We start from the raw sequence: 18509 nt of genomic DNA on the forward strand, positions 1-18509 counted from the left end.
CTCTTATCACTGGCAGATATTGTGCTTTTTTCTCTCAACACATTTTATGCAGCAAACTTTTGATGGTTCTGTGATCAAGCCCCAAGATCTTAACAATTTCTAGAGCGCTGCATCCCTCTGTAAGACTTGAAGACACAAAAACGCACAGAGAGGTCAAAAATACTCTGTTGTAAAAAGTCACAGTAAATAAGCAAGTGCTAGTCAAAAAATGAAAAAAATACAGGGTATTTTGTTAATACTTTTTTTGCAAAAAAAATGTATGTTAAGCTGCTCCACCAATCGCAAAGGTATACCCATAATAGAGCAGTCCTATCTAATGTATATAATCCCTATCTGATGTATTTAAAAACCTGATCATCTGTATAGTACCTGTATAAGCAGGGTTCAGAGAGAAAAAATATACATGTGGGCATGCAGGATGGAACAGCTACAATGCAAATGACCCACAGAGGAGTGGTGAACCTCTGTAAGACTTGTAATAATTTTTAACTTTTTAGTCAGCTAAATATCTTTTTTGGGCCATTTTGCCTGTGGAAAAGCTTAATAATTCTGCACTCCTTGATAAAAGATGTTGTGTACTTAAGCCGCACTTTCCTCATTACAAAACTACACATCACCTGATCTGCGTCATCCAATAAGCATTCAAGCTTATACAGCTTGGAATTGGAAAATATGAAGAAAAATGACTCACTTACCTAATTGTGCACTTGGTTTACGGTGATCTAACGGTAGCAGTTTATACAAGCCCACAATTCTAGTCAGCCTGCCAGACATGATGTAAATGTTATTTACTTGTAGATTACCTTTATATCTGTAGGTAAACAGCATTTTTTGGAGGTGTCAAATTTTCTTTAAAAGGGTTTTCTATTAATGCAGTTTAACCTCGACTAAAGTGTTCCATACAAAAGTAATGAAATCAGCTATTCTTAATGACAAGTGCCATAGCGCCAGCTGTCTTCCACTCTTCCTGGTCTTTGTTAATAGGTTACAGCCGGGATTACAGTGCATGAGATTACTACAACCAATCACACTTAAGGTTGGTGAAGGTGGAAGAATGTTGTTCAGATTGTTTTTCTTGGCACATTTTGGGTTTTCATATACCAGTGGATAAATATTTCAACAGGTGTTTTTACTTAAGCATTGTGGCCAAGGTAAGTTCATACTCTTCATGACCTTGGACGTGTCATACATCCAGGTTGGTGATTTTTCACCAACCTTGGACATATGGACATATGGATATGTCAGGGCGATCGCCAACGATTGTTCAGCAAATCTCTCAGCTGACACATGGCACTCACTTCCAGGGGCGGTGCCCGCACCACTCCTGGCAGATTAACCCCCTATTGCAATCAATAGCAATTACCATTTAGAATTCAGGCAGAGGGAGGGAGCCCCCTCTGCCTTCCTATCAGCACCCCTCAACGTATTTGTGGGTACCCGATCGTTGCCAAGGTAACCCGATGTCATCATGATGACATTTAGGTTACCAGGCTCTAGCAAGTTAGATCATGCACAGTCCATGATCTAACTAACTTGTTTCAGTGCAGCACCCCTGCATTCCTATGGTTTATAACTGCAATTAGAGTGCCGAAAGTCAAAGTCCCTTAGTGGGACTAAGTAACAAAGTATGAAAAAAAGTAAAAAAAATGTAAAAATTGTAAAGTTGTAAAAATATTTAAAAATAAAATCACAAAATAAAAATGATTAAAAATATAATATATATTTACATATATATATCTATACTAGCTGAAGAGCCCGGTGTTGCCTGGGCATAGTAAATATCTGTGGTTAGTTATAGCACGTCACTTCTCTTATTTTCCCATCACGCCACTCATTTTCCCAATCACTTCTTTAATTTTCCCCCTCACATCTCTCATTTTCTCCCTCACACCTCTCATTTTCTTCCTCACTCCTCTCATTCCCCCCTAACACTTGTCATTTCGACCTCACATCTGTCATTTTCCGATCACTCCACTATTTTCCCTCACTCCTCTCATTTTGCACTCACACCTTTTCATTTTCACCTCACACCTCTCATTTTCACCTCAGTATATACATGTTTGTCATCTCCCTTATATATAGTATACACCTGTATGTCATCTCCTGTATATAGTATATACCTGTATGTCATCTCCCCTGTATATAGTATATACCTGCTGTATGTCATCTCCCCTGTATATAGTATATACCTGTATGTCATCTCCTCCTATATATAGTATATACCTGTATGTCATCTCCTCCTATATATAGTATATACCTGTATGTCATCTCCTCCTATATACAGTATATACATGTATGTCATCTCCTTCTATATATAGTATATACCTGTATGTCATCTCCTCCTGTATATAGTAAATACCTGTGTGTCATCTCCCCTGTATATTGTATATATCTGTGTGTCATCTCCTCCTGTATATAGTATATACCTGTATGTCATCTTCTATATATAGCATATACCTGTATGTCATCTCCTCCTGTGTATAGTATATACCTGTAGGTAATCTGCTCCTGTATATAGTATATACCTGTGTGTCATCTCCTCCTCTATAAAGTATATACCTGTGTGTCATCTCTCCTGTATATAGTATATACCTGTGTGTCATCTCCCCTGTATATAGTATATACCTGTGTGTCATCTCCTCCTGTATTAGACCTCGTTCACACATTATTTGCTCAGTATTTTTACCTCAGTATTTGTAAGATAAATTTGCAGCCTGATAAATCCCCAGCCAACAGGAAGCCCTCCCCCCTGGCAGTATATATTAGCTCACACATACACATAATAGACAGGACATGTGACTGACAGCTGCCGTATTTCCTATATGGTACATTTGTTGCTCTTATAGTTTGTCTGCTTATTAATCAGATTTTTATTTTTGAAGGATAATACCAGACTTGTGTGTGTTTTAGGACGAGTTTCGTTTGTCAAGTTGTGTGTTGAGTTGTGTGTGGCGACATGCATGTAGCGACTTTTGTGAGATGAGTTTTGTGTGGCAACATGCGTGTAGCAACTTTTTGTGTGTCGAGTTGTATGTGACAGGTTAGTGTAGCAAGTTGTGTGCAGCAAGTTTTGCGCGTGGCGAGTTTTGTGCGTGGCGAGTTTTATGTGTGGTGCCTTTTGAGTATGTGCAAGTTTTGTGTGAGGTAACTTTTGCATGTGTTGCAAATTTTGTGCATGTGGCAATTTTTCCGCATGTGCAAGTTTTGCGTGTGGCGAGTTTTCCATGAGGTGATTTTTGCACTTGTGGCGAGTTTTGCGTGAGCCTAGTTTTTGCATGTGGCGAGTTTTGCGCGTGGCGAGTTTTGAGCGGTGACTTTTGTGTTTCGACTTTTATGTGGCGAGGTTGGTGTATGTGTGGTGAAATGTGTGGTGAGGGTGGTATATGTGTTTAAGCACGTGGGAGTTTGTGGCACATTTTGTGTGTGTGTTCATATCCCCGTGTGTGGTGAGTATCTCATGTCGGGGCCCCACCTTAGCAACTGTACGGTATATACTCTTTTGCGCCATCGCTCTCATTCTTTAAGTCCCCCTTGTTCACATCTGGCAGCTGTCAATTTGCCTCCAACACTTTTCCTTTCACTTTTCCCCATTATGTAGATAGGGGAAAAATAGTTTGGTGAATTGGAAAGCGCAGAGTTAAAATTTCACCTCACAACATAGCCTATGACACTCTCAGGGTCCAGACGTGTGACTGTGCAACATTTTGTGGCTGTAGCTGCGACGCCTCCAATACTTTTCATTTCACGCTTTCCCCATTATGTAGATAGGGGCAAAATTGTTTGGTGAATTGGAAAGCGCGGGGTTAAAATTTCACCTCACAATGTAACCTATGACGCTCTCAGGGTCCAGACATGTGACTGTGCAAAATTTTGTGGCTGTAGCTGCGACGCCTCCAACACTTTTCAATTCAAATTCACTTTTTCCCCATTATGTAGATAGGGGCAAAATTGCTTGGTGAATTGGAAAGCGCGGGGTTAAAATTTCACCTCACAACATAGCCTATGACGCTCTCAGGGTCCAGACGTGTGACTGTGCAAAATTTTGTTGCTGTAGCTGTGACGCCTCCAACATTTTTCCTTTCACTTTTTTCCCCGTTATGTAGATAGGGGCAAAATTGTTTGGTGAATTGGAACGCGCGGGGTTAAAATTTTGCCTCACAATATAGCCTATGACGCTCTCGGGGTCCAGACGTGTGACTGTGCAAAATTTTGTGGCTGTAGCTGCGACGCCTCCAACACTTTTCCTTTCACTTTTTTCCCCATTATGTAGATAGGGGCAAAATTGTTTTGTAAATTGGAACGCGTGGGGTTAAAATTTCGCCTCACAATATAGCCTATGACGCTCTCGGGGTCCAGACATGTGACTGTGCAAAATTTTGTGGCTGTAGCTGCGACGGTGCAGATGGCAATCCCGGACATACACACATACACACACACACACACATACACACATTCAGCTTTATATAGTAGATATATATCTATAATATAACGCTGGGAGCGTCACTCTGTCCGAAGCCTTTATAGACTGCGCAGGCACGACGCACCTAGCGTTACATTATAGCCAGTGTCAGGAAAAAAAAAATGGCGCCGGAAAGCACGGACTGCCAGGAGCAGTGGGACATTTATGATCCGTAACCCGGACTTGGGGACACTGTGGACATGATTGCGCCCTGATGATGCTGTGGCAATTCATGCCACAGCAATTTGTTACTTACGCCACCTGATTCCTTTCTGCCGCCACTTTCTTGGTCCTCCTGCTGCCGGAATCGGCGCCTGCGCAGTCCGCGCTTTCCGGTGCAATTTTCTTGAAGACACACTGCAGTGTGACACACTGCACACTTAGATGTTGCCAAAAACATCAGAAGCTTCCAAACACATGACATCATCATATGGTCACTGGGGAGTCCAGAATTGTTTAATGGCCTAGTAATCTTAGTGCATGTAAACTTTTGACTTTGCAGTAAGTTTTAAAAAAATGTCTTAAAACATTCTTACTCTCTCTTATTCTGGCATTTCACAAATAATAATAATTATGGTAATCTTAATTGACCTAAAACCGGAAAGGTTTATTCTTATTTCATGTCAGATATTAAGAAAACATACATATGTGTCTTTTTATAGAATGTATGTAAACTTCTGTTTTCAACTGTACATTCCTTGAGGGGTCTAGTTTCCAAAATGGTGCCACTTGGGGTGTTTTCATTGTTTAGGCACATCAAGGGCTATCCAAATGAACATGACGTCTGATAGTGTTTCCAGACAAAAAGTCAAAAGATGCTGCTTCCCTTCCGAGCCCTACTGTGTGACCAAAAATTACTTTTCCTCCATATATGAGGTTGAGGCGTACTCAGGAAAAATTGCACAACTGTTTGGCATCAATTTTCTCTTGTTACCTTTGTGAAAATAAAAAATATGGGGCCAAAAATAATTTTTGTGGAAAAAATTTGATTTTTTGTTTTCACAGTTCAACTCCATAAATTTTTGCGAAGCACCTGGGCGGTCATGGTGCTCACCAAACATCTAGATAAGGTCCTGGAGAGGTCTAGTTTTCAAAATTGGGTCACATGTGGGAGGTTTCCACTGTTTCGGAAATCAGGGGCTCTTCAAACACACCATGGCGTCTGCTCTCGATTCCAGCCAATTTTGTTTTGAAAAAGTAAAACGGTGCTCCTTCCCCTCCACCCCCGCCGTGCACCCAAACAGTACTTTTACCCCCATATATAGGATATCCATGTGTGAAGGATGAATTGCATTACAAATTTTAGGGTGCATTTTTTCTGGTTACCTTTGTGAAAATAAAGAAATTTGGGTCTACAGTAAAATTTTTGTGAAAAAAGTTAAATGTTCATTTTTTACTTCCACGTTTCAAAAATTCCTGTGAAGCACCTGAAGAGTTAATAAACTTCTTGAATGTGGTTTTGAGCACTTTGTGGGGCTCGGTTTTTAGAATGGTGTCAATTGTGGGTATTTTCTGTCATATTGGCCCCTCAAAGTCACTTCAACTGTGAAGTGGGCCCTCAAAAAAGGGTTTTGTAAAATTTTGGGGTAAAAATTAGAAATCACTGGTCAAATTTTAACCCTCCTAACTTCCTAACAAAAAAAAAATATGTTTCAAAAATTGTGCTGATGTAAAGTAGACATGTGGGAAATGTTATTTATTAACTATTTTGTGTGACATAACTCTGGTTTAAGGGCATAACATTTTAAAAAATTTAATTGCTAAATTTTGAAAATTTTCCCCAATTTTCTGATTTTTTCACATAAAAACGCAAGTCTTAATGAAGAAAATTTACCAGTGTCATGACTTACAATATGTCATGAATAAACAGTCTCAGAATCAGTAGGGTCTGTTGAAGCATTCCAGAGTTATTACCTAAAAAATTGACAATGGTTAGAATTGTATAATTTTGCCCTATCATGAAGATGAAAACAGGTAAAGGGTTTGTTCAGTCTAAAGTAAGTCTGTAGTCACTCACTGTATGTCAGTGACTACAGACTTGTCACCACAAGTATGAAATACACATACAGTACATGCGGTCCAGAAGCGCACTGGCTCATTCAATGCCAGTGCGTTTAGTGAAGATGGACACATCTAGTTCAACTGTGGCAGGAAGTATACAAATCGAATACTTGTGGTCACATGACCACCCACTCACGGCACTGACACCAGAGAATACTCACAGCACGCAGACAACCAAGTGCTAATTAGTTAGTTACTAAAATATAAACTGTATTTGTAACTTTTATTGATGCGTGCTGTGAGGATTCTCTGATATTATTCTCTTGGTCTGCAAGTCTGCGATATGTATACTCTGGGCTACATTCCGACTGGACTGTTTCCGGCCTCTTACAATACACTTACATTGATCGTTCCATAAACAGTCTAGTCCGATTCTTGCCTGGAGTATGCATATCGCATTCTTGCATTCATAAAGTGGTCATTAAATGTATATATATTTAATAATATTTATTTATTAGCATGCTTAATCATTTTTTAGATACTGGAAGCAAAATTATAAGATGTTGCATAATTGCCAGGTTAACTACCGGTATTTGTTTCTGAAAATGAATTAAACTGACCTTTCAATTGAGCGTGTGATGAACTATAGCTCTGGATCAAAGTGACTGAAGACTCCTGTCCTTCCTGCCATCCCTATGATTATGCATGCAAATTCTAAGCGTGACATTTTCTCTGCTGGGGGAAAAAAAATCTAAATGTGCTTTTCGCAGCTCTGTGTAAAGCTAGGAAAGCGAAGGAGAAGCACAAATAAGTGTTTGGAGCAATGCATTAATTGACATTTTGCTTCCCTCATGGTGTAGTTTGTGGAATAAGTACTAACGGTATTCAGCAACATTTTATGTAAAAAAGATTACTCCAATTTATTATTCCCTCAGTGACAAAACGCCTTTTATTGTAACTACATAACAGAGCAGCCACATTAACACTCGGACATGTGCATGGCTCCATTGACGAACATTGTTCCTGGTGTGATCTCATGTCTTGTCCGATAATAGTCTTGTAAAAAAAAAAGCTTTAGCAGTCTGGTAATCTAATGTACAGCTGGTAACATAGGCTGGGAGTTGTTACCTGTGGAAATCTGTGATTCTAACCCTTTATAATTATTAACAACAGATGTTATCAGATCCAAAAGAGAAACAGAAAAATAAGGAACACCAGAATTGGAAGCACCATACTGTCTAGTTGGTAGCCAAGTGTACTGCAATCTACAAATTACTGACAACTAAATAATAGAAGTAAAATTTCAAGTTTGTGATCAAATGCGACTTATTTACTTATTTGTGTAGAACTGAGAGATGTAAAGACAGACTGGGAGAAGCGCTAGATATCTACTGAGGAAATGCTCATTGATTTTAAGAATATGGTTACTTACTGTTCAATGTTTTATTGTTTTCTTTCTAAAGGGGACAACAATCCGTATGATAACAGCAATTGATCAAGACAGGGGGCGTCCTAGGGGAATTGGTTACACCATCGTTTCAGGTATGTCGAAAATTTGCTGTCAACTGTAATTGTATAAAGCTGGTCAGTGTATAGATCTATTTTATTGCCACAAATAAGTATATGTACACAGTTACTCTTCTCTTACATTGCAACATAGATAAATATCCCATTACCCTTATTTTTAGAATTTTATTACCATAACCCATTTATCCCTCAATCTGATTGCGGTCGCTGATTACCGGGAGGCTCAATAATGACCAATTAGCAGTCAGGTCCCCGGTGGTCAGTGACATTACTTCTACCAGCAGCGCTGGAATTGGGAGTATGGGAGGAGTATGTGTCATTGCATTGCTTTCACAGCATGGCTCCTCACTGGCCCATTTATCATTTGAGTGGAGAACCTGTTCAATATTCATTCCTAAGATGCCGTAGAACTGGCTCAATCTCTTGAAATTGTAAGTCTTAATTATACAAATTTTCACCTGTTATTGCAATTTATATGATTTGACGTTCTGAATAGAGAGAGAAATAGAGAGTTATTACCAGTCAGGTAACCATATTTTGGGATTTGGGTTCTGGTGGAAGGTCGGGTACTGTTCTGGTACCCAAACTGAACTTTCTAAAAAGTACCGGACTTCCACCGGTCTGCCGATCGCTAGTCTTGAATCCACATAATGGGTACATTTTCCTTGTACATCTTTAGTAATGATATTTCTTGTATTGATTTTGCACTTTGATACAAAGTTGAAATTTTAAATGAGAATGAAGGATATTGGATTTTTACTGCATATATATGTTCATTAGCTAGAAATAAAAGGGAACATTAAAGGGAATCTGTTATCGTATTTGTGCTACCCAATATGAGAGCAGCATGATGTAGAGGCAGAGACCGTGATTCACTTGGGCTGCTTGTTGCAATTTTGATAAAATTGCTGATTTATTACTGCAGATCTAGCAGTTCTCCAAGGCCGACATCACACTTACCGTTGGAAATATCGGTCCGATTCTCTCGGCCGAGAGTCACACAAGTGTTCTCCGTATGGTCATCCGTGTGTAATCCGTTTGCAATGCGATGATGCAATTTCCTCGCATCTGTGTATCCGTATGACATGCGTATGACATGCGTATGGCTTTACATTTCCCACTGCTTTTCCCCATTGAATTTAATGGCTCAGTAGGCTGAAATGAGGAAAATGTGTGCGTATTTCTCGCAAGTCACACTGATGGTCCTTGTGATGTCCGATTTTTTTCTCACATCCACAGACTTGCATTGGCGAGACTCGGCCGGTATACACGTAAAAAGGCAGCATGCTGCGATTTCACTCTCACGTACAATACGCCCGAGAAAAAAAACAGTGATGTGAGCTGCCCCATAGATTAACAATGGTCCGAGTGGTATGCAATATTTTCTGATGCTAATTTCTAATGCTGAGCTCTGTATAATCCCACCCACACTACTGAGTAACAGCTTCCTGTGTACACTGTGCATAGACAGAAATTATTGGTGGGGGAGTGGTTATAGAGAGCAAGTTTATATTTATGTCATGCTGCTGCAATGCAGGTAGGTGCAGGCTTCACTATATGGCAATAGAAAGGAAGCATGTCTGCACCTAAACAGAGCTAATCTGTAGTGCAGCAGTGAGGCTACCACAGGTAGCAGCAGAAAAGTCAAAACAAGCCGGGTCAAATCCTAGACTGTAGGGCAGTACCAAAGGCATAAGCAAACTCGTGTTCAGAGATGAGCCAGGGGGGCAGTAATAGAAGCGGATAAGCCAAAAGACAGAAACAGGTGAGGATGCAATCCGAGTCAAACCAGGGAGTCAGCACACTAAAGGGAAACACTGAGTCAAGACAGGAACAGGGGAAAACGGAGACACAGGTTCAGACAGCAATCGCAGCAGGACAAATCAGAGCAATCAGAGTCAGCTACAGCAGCACTAGGCAGAAACTATAACTGACATGATCTGCAGGACACAGCAGGGATAAATAGCAAATCTGAGACCAGACTGAGGCTGAGAAAAGTTAACCCCTGCCATGATCAGACCGGGAAAAGGGAAGACAGGACTCAAAACCCAGTCTGGATCATGACACTTTACTAGTCATATAGTAATAATATTCTGCTTATAAAACAGAGATTTTATCAAAACTGCACCAAGCAGCCCAGCAAGTCACACATCAATGAAATGCAGATTTCTGTCCCTACATCATGCTGCTCTTAGTTTAGGCGGCAATAACCTGGGGACGGGTTCACTTTAAGTACATTTTTGCATAGAATCTTCTGCTTCATGCCAATAACGTGCACATATAGTAATTGTGATATGTTAAAAATGTCCTACCTTTTGATAACCTGCAGTCCACTGACTGCGGACCACAACAACATCAGATGCCTCATCAATCGCATCTGCTGCTTCTTCCTCCTCTGTTACCGTGCCAACTATTGAGATACAGGTCTTCGGCCGCAGAAACTCAGGTTCTTTACCCACTCTAGTCACGCTGACTGAGAACCCACCGTCAGCTGTAATTGATGTGGACATGCCTGCTGTTTTAGACCCATCTCAGAGAATGAGCACACCATAACTTTCACAATCCACCGTATCATATCCGCCTGCACCTCTCTCATGGTTCAGCAGTTTTTCTGGTTCACCGTACTCCACCCTCTCTCAGCACTGTAGCCAGCCCATGGAACCACAGTTGTGGTCACATAAAAGATTGTTTCCTCCTATGCATGAAAAAGCTAAGAGGTTGAACTCTACCATCTCCAATCTGTTGGCCACGGAAATGCTGCCTTTCCGCCTTGTAGATGCAGACGGTTTCTGAAACTAATGGCCGTTGCCATTTCTTTTCATAGAAAGCTGTGCCTGCGCTACACCAGCATGTTGCAGACAACATCATCCATTCCTTGACTAAATATTTGTCTGCCAGGGTGCATTTCACCACAGACACTTGGGACGAGTAAGCATGGACAAGGGCGTTACATCTCACTGACTGAGAACTGGGGGACTTTAGTAGCTGTGGAGGCAGGTGCTGTTCCACAAGTCTTGGAATCCTCAAGGCTTGCATGACAAACCTCCTACATTTAACACTTCCTCCACTGCTTCTGCCTACTCCTCTATCTCCTCTATGGGCTCCACCTGTGCCCTCAACCTCTGCCTTAATGGGACACAGATCCCAACAATGCAGATCGAATCACCACCACCTCCATACTGCACAGCCAGGGCTCCCCACAATCAGGCAGTGTTAAAATTGGTATGCCTTGGACATTGCAGTCATACAGTTGAAGAGTTGTGGACAGCTCTCCAACCTGAGTTTGATCAATGGCTGTCTTCGCTGAACCTGCATCCAGGGAAGGCAGTGTCCGATGACGGTGCAAACCTGGTGGTGGCCCTACAATGAAGCAAGCTCACACACATGCCTTGCATGGCTCAAGTTCTCAACCTGGTGGTATAGCAGTTTCTTCACCACTATCCTGGCCTGGTTGAGCTCCTCCGGAAAGCACGTAAGCTGTGTGCTTATTTTCACCATTCACACCCCTTTGGTCATCAACTTGCATCAAAACAGAGGTATTTGTCCATGTCAGTTAACAGGTTGATATGCGATACGATGTGCCAACACAGTGAAATTCCACTCTGCAAATGTTGCAATGACTGTGGCAGCAGCAATGAGCCCTGACGCAGTATGTAATTTCGTATAGCCTGGGCCAACATAGTACGGATATGGCGCATATCACGTTTACGGAGTGGGCATAGATTAAGGACCTCTTGACCCTTCTGCACAGTTTCAAAAGGGCTACTAAGATGGTTAGCTTTGACGACGCCATCATCAGCATCACTATTTTGGTCATCTATATGCTGGAGCAGACTTTGAAATGACTGCAGGAGGAGATGTGGTCTCAGAAGAAGAGGACGAAGCAGAGAAGGATGCAGAAGGGATAACACAGTCTCTAAGTTCCAGACTGTCATCACACAGGCAGATACCAAGGGAGGGTGGTTTACTGTGGTCAAGGAAAGCTGGTAATAATAGACAAAAATGTTATGGAAGGTGCAAGATCCGAGGAACAAATGGAGGAGGAAGAAGAGATGAGCGAGCAACTGTCAAATAAAGGGAATAATCCTCACCTCTCTGTTGTTCATGGTTGGTAGGAGGGGATGGTGAAAAACATCATAATTGTTACCCAGCCAATGGACCTCATGGTAGAGCCCGACATATGAGTTCCTTCTTACTGCACTATCTGCAACATGATCCCCATATACTTATGATTTGGAATACTGCTGATTACTGGGTTGCCACTCTTTTAGACCCACGCTATAAAACCAAATTTTGCCAGATGCTTCCCACCCTGGAAAGGGACCAGCGAATGCTGGAGTATCGGATCACGCTTTTACACAACCTTAACTGAGCTTTTCCCCAAGATATCAGTGAAGCACACAGTTCGCATCGCAGCTCTAGACTTCCAACCTCCTGCACATCAATTCGTCAATGCCAAAACATTAGCTGCAGTACTGTAAGTGGAAGAACCAATTTCTGTGAGTCCTTTCACACATTTTTAGACCAGCTCGTGCACCAGCACAACAGAGTCCAAGTTTAACACATGGTGAACGAATGCAGAGGATGGTGCAGGTGTATATAGAACCGAATATGAATACCATCAGGGTGGGTTAAGGTCCTTTCACATTTTGATTTTCCAAAATAGATGAGTCGTCTGAGCTCACCTCACACGCCTTGAAGGTTTAATCGTGCCCGGCAGCCAGCGTTCTCTCAGAACGTGTCTTCAGTGCTGCTGGTGATATCCTGACAGATAAACGCAACCGGGTGTCCCCTGAAAGTGCAGACCACCTAACTTTCATCAAGATGAACAAGTCATGGATCTCCAAGGACATTTACATCCCAATCGCAGACTGTACAGACTACGTGAAATAGCATTTCTTAGTGTGATGCATTAATGTCAAGTAACTGCACTCTGTGATATCTTTAGTGTGAATTATGTGCCTGCTGTGGCTGCTGCTTCTGCTGCTGCTGATGTTAACACAAATTTGTGGAAATGTGAACAGTCATGTTGGTCTACATCTGCTATGTTGGCTGTAGTGGAAGACGTCTCGGTCCCAATTATACCATTTCATTGGAATTTATGCCACTTCTGTGATGTAATGTTTTCAACACTCCTGGTTGGGTGTCCATCTGCTGGATTGGATGTAGTAGAAGACCTGTCAGTCCCTATTTTACTATTTATACTGTAGTGAAATTGATGCCACTTTGGTACTGTCTGCCAATAATTTTTGGAAAAGTGAACACTCCTGGTTGGGTTTCCATCTGCTGGATTGAGTGCAGTGGAAGAACTGTCGGTCCCTATTATACTATTTCTACTTGTTAGGGCTAGCGGAACACACCTAGTAATGAGTAGGTAGCTACAAGGTGCGTTCGCAGCCCGGGGTCCACCGTGCAGAGATATCTGCTGCTAAGTAATGGCGGATGGACTTTGACCTCACACGTGGGTTAGGCTTCACCCCGTGTGAACTGGTAGCGAAGTCTGTTGCCTCACAGAGTCGCGCTGTAAACAATAATTAAATACCCTAACTAGGCTAATTGCCCCCACTGATGCTAGCTGCCTGCCTGAGTGTACAGTCCCAATGCTAACACCTTCACACCACATAAGACCTGAGTGGTATAGTATCCACTGGCATAAGCCAAAACACATTTGATACTAGCACATGGCCGTGCGGCCAGGCGAGCCTTATATAGCTGCAGCAAGTAAAAGACCTTCCAAGAAGGACCAATGAGAGACTGCCATACTTGAGCATGTGACCCTAAATCTCCACTGAGAGATCTTGCCCTGGGCATGCTCAGTGTGTGCAAAGCAGGATTTAGACCTAGCACTTAAAGGACCATCCAAGAAGGACCAATGACCTTAGCTGCAGTATCTGATCATGTGACCCTCGATCTCCACTAGGAGATCTTACTCTGGGCATGCTCAAAACTTGAAAAACAGGACTTAGTCCCAGAAGCGTCTGCTCACCGCTGCCCAGCACTGACTTCAATGGCAGAAGCAGGAAATGCAGCAGTAACTCTAAGCACAGAGTCAGACTGAGCGAAATGCTGGGATCGCCGTCTCCACTGAGCAGGCTCCACTGCGGCAGGAGAAGAATGGGAGACAGCAGCAGAGACAGCCCGAGATTCCCCCTGTGCAGAGGCAGGAACTCGACCCCTAACATTACCCCCCTCCTAGGGCCCCCCTCCTTGGGCCTCGCTACGCTTGAAGGCAGCAATGAGCTGCGGAGCCAGAATGTGCTCAGCAGGCTCCCAGGATCTATCCTCAGGGCCGTAACCCTTCCAGTCCACCAAATAAATTTTTTTTGCCACGAACCACCTTGCACCCCAAAATAGCGTTCACCTCGTAATCGTCTGTAGATGAACCCGATGTCCCGGCAGATGACTCAGAAAAACGGGACATGTATACGGGCTTAAGGAGAGACACATGAAATGTGTCGGTGATACCTAGGCGTGGAGGAAGGGCCAGACGGTAGACTACAGGATTAACCTGTTCGAGGACCTTGAAGGGACCAAAGTAGCGAGGAGAAAACCTAGTGGACTCAACACGCAGCCTGATGTTACGAGCGGAGAGCCACACTAAGTCGCCAGGAGCAAAGATTGGGGCAGGGCGCTGATGTGCATCGGTGGAGGACCTTATTCTCTCCTTGGAGGCCCGGATGGTATCCTGAGTGCGGTCCCAAATGTCTCATGCCTCCACTGCACAGTCTGCTACCCTGGAGTCAGCAGAGGACATGGGCATAGGCACAGGAACCTGCGAATGCTGGCCGTAGTTAAGGAGGAAAGGAGTCTGACTGGTGGAGTCAGCTACAGCGTTGTTAAGGGCAAACTCTGCCCACGGTAACAAGGATGCCCAGTCATCCTGCCTAGCAGAAACAAAATGTCGCAAATAAGTTACCAGAGTCTGATTGGCTCTCTCAACCAACCCATTCGTCTCGGGATGATAAGCCGAAGAGAGATTTAACTCAATACTGAGTAGACGACAAAGCTCCCTCCAGAATCGAGACGCAAACTGGGGACCCCGGTCACTGACAATCTTATCCGGCATACCGTGTAAGCGAAAGATATGTTTGATGAACAAGGCTGTCAGAGCCCGTGCAGATGGTAGCTGTGGAAGAAGCACCAAATGAACCATTTTGGAAAAATGGTCGGTGATCATCCAGATAATGGTGCAACTGCAAGACTTGGGTAAGCCCACCACAAAGGCCATCCCGACCATCTCCCAGGGCCTGTCCGCCACCGGTAGAGGATAAAGCAAACCAGCTGGCCGTTGCCGAGGAGACTTGTTCTTGGTGCAAGAGACACACGCCCGAACATAGTCTGCGACATCACGAGCCATATGCGGCCACCAGTATGTCCTCGCCAGTAACTCAGATGTCCTTTTGGAACCAAAATGTCCACCCACCCTGGACGAGTGTGCCCAAGAGAGAACCTCCGGTCGCAAACTGGGTGGTACAAAAGTCTTGCCCGGAGGCACAGACTCTAGCGAAACTGGGGCCACAGTTCTAAGGCTCTCGGTGGAGACAATAAGCCGAGGCTCCTCTTCCTCCTCTACAGATGACACAAGGGAGTGAGAGAGAGCATCGGCATGAATGTTCTTCTCCCCAGAAAGAAAATGAAGGGTGAAATGGAACCGGGAGAAGAACAAGGACCATCTGGTTTGGCGAGAATTTAACCACTGGGCTGTCTGCAGGTACACCAAATTTTTATGATCTGTGAAGACTTGGATGGGAAAACGAGCTCCCTCCAAGAGATGTCTCCACTCCAAAAAAGCCAACTTCATGGCTAGCAACTCCCTGTCCCCGATTAAATAATTCCTCTCTGCTGATGAAAAAGTCTTAGAAAAGAAGAAGCAAGGATGCTTCCGACCTTGAGCATCCTTTTGGAAGAGGACTGCTCCAGCATCAACAGATGAGGCATCCACCTCCATGATAAATGGCTTATCTACATCGGGGCGATGTAGGATGGGAGCGCTAGTGAAGTGTGACTTTATGGAGACAAAGGCCTTGGAGACCTCCTCAGACCACAATTTGGGATTTGCCCCCTTCTTGGTGAGAGCAACCAAGGGAGCTACCAAAGTTGAGAAGTGCAGAATGAACTTGCGATATTAATTTATGAACCCCATAAAGCGCTGCACCGCTTTAAGAGAATGGGGTTCCTGCCAGTCCATCACAGCCTGCAGTTTGGCAGGATCCATAGCCAATCACTGGGCGGAGATAATATAGCCGAGGAAAGATAAGGACTCCTGCTCAAACATACACTTCTCCAACTTGGCATAGAGGGAGTTTGCCCGTAGGAGGTCGAAGACTTTGCAAACATCTCTCCGGTGGGAGTCAATATCTGGAGAGTAGATGAGAATATCATCCAGATAGACTACGACCGAGGTGGAAAGCATATCCCAGAAGATGTCATTCACAAAGTCTTGGAAAACTGCTGGGGCATTACAGAGCCCAAAGGGCATCACCCGATATTCATAGTGCCCATCCCTGGTGTTAAAAGCCGTCTTCCATTCGTCCCCCTCACGGATGCGAATCAGGTTATAAGCACCCCGCAGATCTAGTTTAGTAAACACCCTTGCTCCCCGAAGCCTATCGAAGAGCTCAGATATCAGGGGCAAAGGATACTTATTCTTAACGGTGATGGCGTTAAGACCCCTATGGTCTATGCATGGACGCAGTTCTCCATTCTTCTTCTGCATGAAGAAGAACCAAGCCCCAGCAGGTGATACTGACTTCCTGATGAACCCTCTTGCCAGATTCTCTTGAATGTACTGAGACATTGCCTCCGTCTCCAGGAGAGATAACGGATAAACTCGACCCCGGGGAGGCTCAGCACCAGGCAAGATATCAATAGGACAGTCATAAGGGTGATGAGGCGGAAGGGTCTCCACTGCATTTTTGGAGCACACATCTGCATAAGACCAATATTGCTTGGGAAGAGAGGATAAATCTGCGGGTACCTCTGTAGTAACAACCTGAACACACTCCCTCTGACACCAACGCCCACAAGATTCACCCCATCCCAGAATTCTGCCTGAGGACCACTCAATATGAGGAGAGCCAAGGTATCCCCAACAGGACCTCATCAATTCCCTCAGGAATGACGAGTAGAGATATAATCTCCTGATGGGATGGCGACATGGACAGAGTAAAAGGGATGGTCTGGTGTGTTATCTGTGAGGGCAGTGTCGACCCATTCACCACTCGTACTGTTACTGGTTGAGCTAGCATAACCAGGGGTATTGCGTGCCATTGGGCGAAGGCAGAAGACATAAAATTGCCCTCCGCCCCAGAATCAACGCAGAGCTCTACCGAGTGGGAGGATGAGCCTATAGAAATTGTCCCTTTAAAGGACAATTGGAGGCAAACGTCGCCGTGTCTAGTGTACCTCCACCTACTACCACTAGACGCTGACGTTTCCTCGACCGCTGAGAACATCTGGTGGCAAGATGTCCTGACTGCTGGCAAACAAGACAGACCTTGAGTGCACTAGCGGTTCGGGACTTAGATCCCGCTCGTGACACTTCCATGGCCTCATGAGACTCAGGAACCTGGACCGGAGATTCCAGAGGTTTGGCGAAGGTGGGAGCCAGCCGAAACCTCTGCCTACACTGGACTCGCTCTAACCTCTGCTCGTTAAAACGGAGGTCAATTCGAGTAGAGACAGTTATTAACTCCTCCAGTGTGGCAGAAATCTCCCTAGTGGCCAGAGCGTCCTTATCGTGATCAGCCAGGCCCTCCAAAATATGGGGATAAGGCCTTTATCCGACCATTCCAGCTCAGAAGCTAAAGTAAGAAAGCGGACGGAAAAATGGCTGACCAAGGACTCACCCTGAGTTAGTGCCAGTAGTTGGAGTGCTGTGTCATGGGTGACTTGAGGTCCTAAAAAGACCTGTTTCAGAGTGCTCAGGAACAGCAGAGCACTCTGCACCACATGATCACCACGCTCCCACAGCGGAGTAGCCCATTCCAACGCCCTGTCCGACAAGAGAGACACAATAAATCCCACCTTAGCCCGCTCGGTGGGGAAACGTGCGGCCAGAAGCTCGAGATGAATAGAGCACTGACTCACGAAAGCCTTACAAGATTTACTATCTTCAGAAAATTTTTCTGGCAGCGGGAGGCGAGATAATGTCAGAACAGGGGTGGCAGTGGACAAGGTTGCTGCAGCCACACTAGCAGCCTGTACAGCAACTGTGGTAACATCCACAGCTGAGGTTGCCAACCTCAACCAACCAACCAACGCCAACCAACCAACGCCAACCTACCCTCCAGCTGCTGGATATACCGCAAAGATTGCTCAATGTCCACCATTTACTAGCCAGACCCTGGCGCTAGTATTATGTTAGGGCTAGCGGAACGCACCGAGTAATGAGTAGGTAGCTACAATGTGCGTTCGCAGCCCGGGGTCCACCGTGCAGAGATATCTGCTGCTAAGTAATGGCAGATGGACTCTGAGCTCACACGTGGGTTAGGCTTCACCCCGTGTGAACTGGTAGCGAATT

At 44.2% G+C, this 18509-nt stretch overlaps 1 protein-coding gene across 1 annotated transcript in view; it reads left to right on the top strand.

The window, feature by feature from the left end:
• The window catches only part of CDH23 (cadherin related 23), a 1839731-nt gene that overhangs the window by 869452 nt on the left and 951770 nt on the right, over positions 1-18509 (top strand). The window contains exon 9 of the mRNA XM_069753216.1: positions 7924-8002. Within this exon, the coding sequence (XP_069609317.1) occupies positions 7924-8002 (79 nt within the window). The remainder of the gene's footprint in view (positions 1-7923; positions 8003-18509) is intronic.

This window comes from Ranitomeya imitator, chromosome 2 (assembly GCF_032444005.1).
Source record: "Ranitomeya imitator isolate aRanImi1 chromosome 2, aRanImi1.pri, whole genome shotgun sequence".
NCBI lineage: Eukaryota > Metazoa > Chordata > Amphibia > Anura > Dendrobatidae > Ranitomeya > Ranitomeya imitator.